General features: G+C 28.5%; 1 protein-coding gene across 1 annotated transcript; it reads left to right on the forward strand.

The window, feature by feature from the left end:
- Positions 1-2,013: 2,013 nt before the first annotated feature.
- Positions 2,014-2,928, forward strand: LOC136200516 (uncharacterized). The gene has a single exon (XM_065990888.1). It carries the CDS (start codon positions 2,110-2,112, stop codon positions 2,692-2,694), a length of 585 nt encoding a protein of 194 aa, XP_065846960.1. The 5' UTR covers positions 2,014-2,109; the 3' UTR covers positions 2,695-2,928.
- Positions 2,929-7,900: the final 4,972 nt, after the last annotated feature.

A 7,900-nucleotide genomic window follows, 5' to 3' on the forward strand; every position in this document is an offset into this window, starting at 1 on the left:
TTTTTTTTTTAATTAGTTGTTTTATAGGTGTATATGAGCAGAGAAACTGGGTTAATTTTCTTGTTAAAGAACGATATTTACAACGGATTTAATCAATATTAATTTTATTTGTTTTATTTTATTGATTTGAAAAAGTCTTATATGGAATTAATTAATTATTAGAATTTGTATAGAATAAAATAAAAGAAAATGATATGCATGGAGCTCCTAAATAGCCGGATGAATATTAAACTCTGATTAGAATTATATTGTCCTTTTCATCTTATATGAAACAAATACCATCATTATCACTCTATACTTATATTACAGATAATAAATATTTAATTTCAAACTTTTTTTTTTTTTCTAAAAAAAATCATTTCAAACCATGAGAAACGTCATGTGACACAGTAGATAAATGGCATACATTTTTAACCCAATTTAATGTTTACGGTACGGATTCAGAGGGCTAGTAAAATGACTTGAATATCTATTAGTCGTTGAAAAATTATTTAAAAATTATATTAAAAAATTAGATACGTGACTTTAAATTTAACATAAAAATTATTAAAAAAAATACTAATTTAACACCTATAAATCATGAGAGACCACCAGAAGCATCATTTCCTACTAAATCTTGAATCCGTTTAGTATATTTCATATAATAAAGCGATTGTTTTAGCAACCCTTCAGAATTTGATTTTCGCTATTATTTTTAGAGTTCATGGTTAAAAATAATATGTAAACTCTCTCGTAAATCTATGTGTTAGATATCATAATACCTAAACTTATTGTAAAAAAATGGGATAATGTGTAAAAATACCCCCCTAACGTTTACATCTAGAAGTAATTTTATCTCTACCGTCTAAAATTGTGCAATTTGTCCCCTAACATTGGCAGTCAAAAGCAATTTTACTTTTAATATTGGCAGGTTGGGTCATTATCAGACATCATTATACAACACACCCATTTTGTTTCTTATTCTACAAAAATTACATATCCATTGTTTTAAAAAAAATCATATTTTTTCAAAATTAATAATTAAATTAGAGACTAATATTTTTAAATTCAGTGAAGCTTTTGAATTTTTTTGTCCAATTCATATAAAATACAGTATATTTTTTGAATTTTTTGAATTTTTTCCACGTCTAATCATATGTTACTAACTAGTTTTGACCCGTGAGATGCACAGATTCATCTTAATATATAAATATTAACAAAAAATATAATTTAATAATTACAATTAATGATATAAAGGTGCTATATAAATTAAATATTATTATTTTGTTTTCACATTTAATTTAAATAATCTTTTTATAGATAAATATAATAATATAATTAAAATTAATATATTATATATTATATTATATTTTTTATCAGTAAAAAATAATGAAGTGACACCTCAGCTCCATCGTTACTGTTTTATATTATATATAGATAGATATGCAGAGAATTAGAGAGATTTTAGGGATTAATTTAAATTATGTAGAACTTTTAGATATAGATATGCAGAGAATTAGAGAGATTTTAGGAATTAATTTAAATTCTGTAGAACTCTTAGATATAGTACGGATAAAATAATCTTTTTATAAATAATTTAAATATATAACTAAAGGTAATATATTATATTTTATATTATATTTTTTTATCAGTAAAAAAGGAGCAAGTGACATCTCAACTCCATCGTTACTGTTTTATATTATAATATAAGGCATATATAACGCATATATAATCGAAAAGACAGTTTGATGAATTATTTCTTAAATTAATACAACTTATCAACGTTTTAGGTAAAATTGCTCTTGACTGTCAATGTTATGATACAATTTTAAACGTTTGAAGTAAAATTGCTCGTACCTATAAATATTAAGGTATTTCTACACCTTATCCCGCAAAAAAAATAAACAAAATAAAATCAATAAATATAGAAAAGTGTAAGGCTTGATGCTTTTTTATTTTTTTCCTTAGTTAATTAATTAATTAACTAGTCCATATATATATATACATATATTACCCCCTTTCTAACACCCCCATACTCCTCTCTCTCTCTCTTCAATTCCTACTCTTTTCCTCTGTCAAAACATCAAGAAAAGCAGCAAACTTTCTTCTAAATCTTCTTCTTCTTCTCCAATGGGTAATGGCTACAATCATCATCATCATCAAAACATAAACCTCCAACAAAAACCCACATTTCTCCCCATGCTATGTTCAAAACCATCAATCAAAGAAGTCTCTATCCCCCGATTACAAAACCGCCGCTCAATGTCATTTTCCGGCGACCCTTTATCCCCAAAAATCAGCTGTATGGGTCAAGTCAAAAGACACAACAACAAAATCAACTCCATCTCCACCACTACTCCTCTCCCTCTTCCACCTCTCAAATACTCTAAGCTAAAGAGAATCTTTTCTACCAAAACCCCCAAATCCGCCATGAATTCCAGTTCTTGCAGAGAAAAAGGAACGACCTTTAATGGAAGAAGAAGAAGAGTAATTGGGAATTCAGTTCATTCAGCTAATTCGGTTGATTCGATTAAGATAGAAGAAATGGATCCGCCATTGCCGGTGATTAAGAAAGTTGCAGATGGATCGAGAGAAAATGATAGTCTTTGGAAGAGAAGGAGATCAGGTGGGAATGGGAATGGATTGAAGAATTTGCAGCTGCAACAGATTCAGATTCAGATTAATAAACATAATTTGACTCCAACTACTGTTTGATTAGGAAATTAATTCATGTATAGGGTTTTTTTTCTTCATTCTTTTTTTTACTCCAATTTTTTTGGGATTGGTTTGGTAAATTTTCTGTGTTATAAAAAGGATTCATAGTAGAGGAAATGCAGGATTTGCTGTATTTTATTAATTCAGTTTTTGTTTTTTTTTTAATAAAAATAGGGATAAAGTCCAAATTGCCTCTTTCGGTTTTTGGGAAGTACATAAGTTTCTCCCTAACGTAAGAAATGTTTATTTTGAAGGATCTCAGTATTATTATTATTTTTTTTTTTTTTTTGTTAGATAGGAGTAAAATTGATATGTTTGAAAATTTAAGGGTGAAATTGTTTCATATAAATGTTAAAGGTAAATTTACACTTTCTTGAAAAATATTATAGGTATAAAGTTGGATCTTATCTTGTAAATAAGGATAATGTATAAATCTGATACTAATAGTCATTGAAAGAGAGAAGATTTAATCATTAGGTATAAAATAGTACAATTTTAATGTTAATGCTGATTGGATGGTGCAAATTTTAAATGTCGTTGAAGGAATTTTTGTTAATTATTCTCAGAAAATGTGTAATTTTGAACCTTATTTGTTAACGAGGTGTGCAATTGCACTACTTATGGGTTGAATCATGTTTCAATAGAACCATATAGGGATGACAAGTGTGAGATTCCGGTGGCAGCCAATTTACAGGAGACATTTCAATAGAAGAGCTTTTGGTGATGGTTCTAGATCGTAAAAAAATTAGATGTCAATTTCAAGGCTAGACATCCTCCGCTTTTGGGATCATTTACACCCAATAAGTTCTTTTAGGCAAAGAGGATCACCCGAAATCGCCCATTCCAAGTAGTTTTGACTATGGTACCCATGTACTCCACCAACGTCCTACAGTATGAGTACACTATTAGAGTGTAGATCTGTTCATAGGCCAGATTCAACGGGCTTTTATCTAAAAATACTTAGTCCAAGTCCAGCCCAGTCCACTGTTAATTTAGACGGGCTCGGATCGGGCTAGATTCGAGCTCAAAAATCAAATCACAAGCTTAACCCATATAAATCCACCTAAATATATAAATATAATTTTTAATAATAAAAAATTAAATTTATACTTAAAAATAAATATTAATATATAAGTATGCAAATTTATTAATTAATATTAATAGACGGACCGCTGGACCGGTAACCCGTCCAAAAAAGAGACGGACTTTAACGGGTCTGGATCGGACTAAGTCTAGAGATAAAATTTCATGTTCAACCCCAACCTAGGGGACACGGGCCTGGGTAGGTACCCACAAATCTATTAGAGTGATTGCTATCTAAATAATATGTATATGAATTTGCCTGTTATCAAAGTAATTTTTATGTTTATTTATAATTGTTTTGCTAAATTGATCTCGACATAAATAGAAGGGAAAATTAATTTTGAATTATATCAAACTAGTAAAATTAGTATTTTTAATATGTTTTAAAGATTAAAATTTATAAATTAGAAATCTAGAATATACTTTCTAAGGTTTATGATTTAGGCTCCGGAGGGGAGATGTAAGAAAAATTACCAACTTGACCCTTATTGGAATATAGAATTTTTAAATTATGGTATAAAATCATAATATATAAAAAATAATGACATATTAAAAATTAAGTTTGATCATATAATTTAACTATAATTTTATATTTAATTATGATATTCATCTAAATAGAAATCAAAAGCACGATTTGTTAATTAAAAATTAAAATGGTGAGTGAAGAGAGGGCATGGAAAATTCAAAGTAGAATGCGTGCAAAAAGTGGAGAACTTGATAACACGAAGAAAAAGCTCAATGGAAAAAAAGAGTATAGCCAAATGATTATACGAATCCAAAACACAAAAAGCTAAAGAAGAAACAAGCTACTAGCTTTTAATCCTGCTTCAATTTTTGAAAATTTTGGATTTAATTTTGACTAAATCATAATAAAAACCATCTTTTTCAAATTTAAACACTCAAACAATAAAATTCTAATAAGGTGTTTATTTTGGCTTTTTGAAATAGCGTTTAGGGGGCGTTTGGTTTGGGGTCTTTAAGAATGGGAATGAGAATTGGATCTTATTTGTTAAGAAAAAACACATTCCCTTTACCCATTTTAGATTATGGGTTTACCCTACTTTAGGTTAAACCCATTACCCCAGGCCCTGTAGGGAATTGGATTCTTTTTATCCCATTCCCTTTTCTAAACATATCCAAACACATAGGAGAATTAATATTTAATCATTTTATCTCATTTCCTTTAGTTTCTTTTTCTTGATTCTTTTTCTCTTTCTCTTATGAACCAAACACCCCCAATGTTTTACCCTAGATCATATGAAATATATTGTTTGTTTAGGTTTATACAACATCAATAGTTAACATTTTCTATGGAAACAATGACATCTCGGAGCTTTTCATGAAAATTTCAATAAATAAGTTTTTCGTGAAAAACCGTTTGTATATATTTAATGGTGAAAAAATTATCTTTCTAATGTTCAAATATATTTTTCTTTAATATCATTTTTATTTCTATAACACGATTTCTGAAAGAATAAAATTTTATCTCATTCAATAAAATTATTATTTTTATTGAGTTATTTAAATTATATTTATTAATTTGGATTGTATTTTTTATTATGAAAAATTCAAATATAATCTTGTGGTTTCGTCGATTTACAAATGGATGTTTTGTTTTTTTTTTTTTTTTTGCTCAGTGAGGACTAAAGTCCTCGCCGTTAGCAAAATTAAGAACTTTTAGATTGACATTGTCAGTTTTGACTGTTGATAGTCTCAAATTAAATTTTTTTAAGAATTATTTTTTTTTTGAAAAAAAAGTATTAAATTGGTTTAGTACCACATTATCATGGAGCTGCGTTTTCGATTTCCAAAATCATAATTTTCTATTTTGAGTTCATCAACTCTCAAATTTTGGAGTGTCAACCTATAAGTCCCTAGTTTTGCTAACGGCGATGACTTCAATCCTTTTTTTTTGCAACAAAAAAAAAAACTCCATAGACACCAATTTGCAAATCGGCGAATCCATATACATTATATTTGGAATTTGTTTTTTATTTTTATAATTTATTTATTGATTAATTTAAAATATGTCCATATTAGACATTTTAAATATTAACAAATTAGTTAATTATAATTTTACCAAACACTAAAAATTAATATGTTAATATTGTTCAAAACCAATGCCGTTTGGACCGTCTAGACGCTCGAAATCGAAACTCGTCCCCATTTTATCCGATTAGTCTTTCTAGACTTTTTTTTGCCCCTATGCAATTTTTAGCCGCCTGGGCTCTGCCTAGGCCGTCTCGACCCCACCTAGACCGTCTAGCCGTCTAAGCGACGATGAACTAAGCGACGATGAACAAAAGCATTTTTTTACTGTGAATTTATTTTTTGTTTTATTATAATTCACTTTTGAGTTGTTGCAATGATATTGTTGTTGAAAAGTTGATTTTTAAAGATATATGTTATAAATATACGTATTTTTATTATTTTTATATAATAAATATATATTTTAATTAAATTTATATAACAATTTATTGATTAACAAATAAAAAATATAAATCTGATTAATCTCTAAGGTCTTGTCTGTTTGAATAGCGTCTAATGTTTTTTACAATCTCAGCTGAATTAAACAGACCTTAAATCAACTATCTACGCAAAAAAAAAAAAAATTACTCACTACAATCTCAAATAGATGACGTTTAAGATTTTTCATCAAAACCAATAAAATATTAATTAGGCTATTAGAATGAGTAGTTTCTTATCAACACTTCTCTCCGAAAACTCTACTTCTGATACAATCAGGGGCGGAGACAGGGGGGTCTGGGGGTGCCCGGGCCCCTCCGGCCGCCGGAACCACCCTGAGTAGGGGTGGTTTCCGGCTCCCCTGTCTCCATTGTTTAAGGTTGGGGGTGTTGAATTAGCACCCCCAGACTTGAGGCGCCCAGCTTTAGGCTGCCTCAAGTCATCCGTATTTGGTCCTTAACAGGCCAAAAAATTCTTAAGCGGTGTATTTTTTAACTACCTTTTATTGGAATTATTGGTATAGCTACTACTTTTTATATCGTTGCTTTTTTTTTTACGTTTTTGCTTGGTGTAAAATTGGGCGGCTCGGCTTGGTGTTAAATTGGCCCCCCCAGCCGAACAGTTCTGTATTCGCCACTGGATACAATAATACATTTTCTTCTTAAATACTACTACTACCTTAATTAGAAATAGAGAAAAGTACAAAAACAATGTTTGTGGTTTGCCCAATTTGCGAACAGATGTATATGGTTTAAAAGTTTACAAATAGAGGTACGTGGTATATTTTATTTACAAAACAAAATATTTCAAATTACATTGTTAAGTTCTAATTAACTAATGACATTTTTATCTTAAAAAATTTATTCTTACATATCGACAAAATATAATCGCAAAACAAAACATTGATATTTTATATATCTTACTAATTTGACTGTTTCTGAACTAAATTGATATTTAAATTCACTTTGCATAGCTGCAATTCGATTTTGAAATCATTTTACATACCACTATACATGTGTTATGAAAATCGGACTGGATCAATGGATCTCCGTTCCGACTAATGTGGTCTGCTTAATTTTTCACTCATGTTTAATTAAAAAAATATATATATAAAACGCAGGATTTCAACTTGGACCATCAAATATTATTGTACATATTTTACCACTAAGTTATTTCATGGGCCTGTTATTGAGGTTTGAGCCGGAAAGTTCGAACTGGATATTATAGGATCCAAATTAATTGTTACATTGCATTGCATGCCTTGGAAATCATGTTTAAGTTAGGATTTCTAGATAAATGTTTCTCTTTTTTTCTAGATTTCTATTCTGATAAAAATGTTAGTTCCTATCCTAAAAATAAAAGGGTCAAATACATGAATATCATATTTAAGTACAAAATTACAACTAAGTCATATCACCAAACTTAATTCTTAATATATTATTATTTTTTATATATTATGATTTTACATTATAATTTAAAAAATCTAGATTTCAATTTATAAATCATAAACTCTATAAAATATATGCTAGATTTCTAATTTATAAATTTTAATCCTTAAAATATATTAAAAGTACCGATTTTACTGATTTGACATAATCCAAAATTATGACTTGACGTAGTTGTAAATTATTTTTAAAAGATGAATTTCTGTGTAATT

The sequence above is a fragment of the Euphorbia lathyris genome, chromosome 7, assembly GCF_963576675.1.
Source record: "Euphorbia lathyris chromosome 7, ddEupLath1.1, whole genome shotgun sequence".
Lineage (NCBI taxonomy): Eukaryota > Viridiplantae > Streptophyta > Magnoliopsida > Malpighiales > Euphorbiaceae > Euphorbia > Euphorbia lathyris.

Coding starts and splice junctions, on each gene's coding strand:
- LOC136200516 (XM_065990888.1), top strand. CDS start 2,110: ATGGGTAATGGCTACAATCATCATCATCATCAAAACATAAACCTCCAA.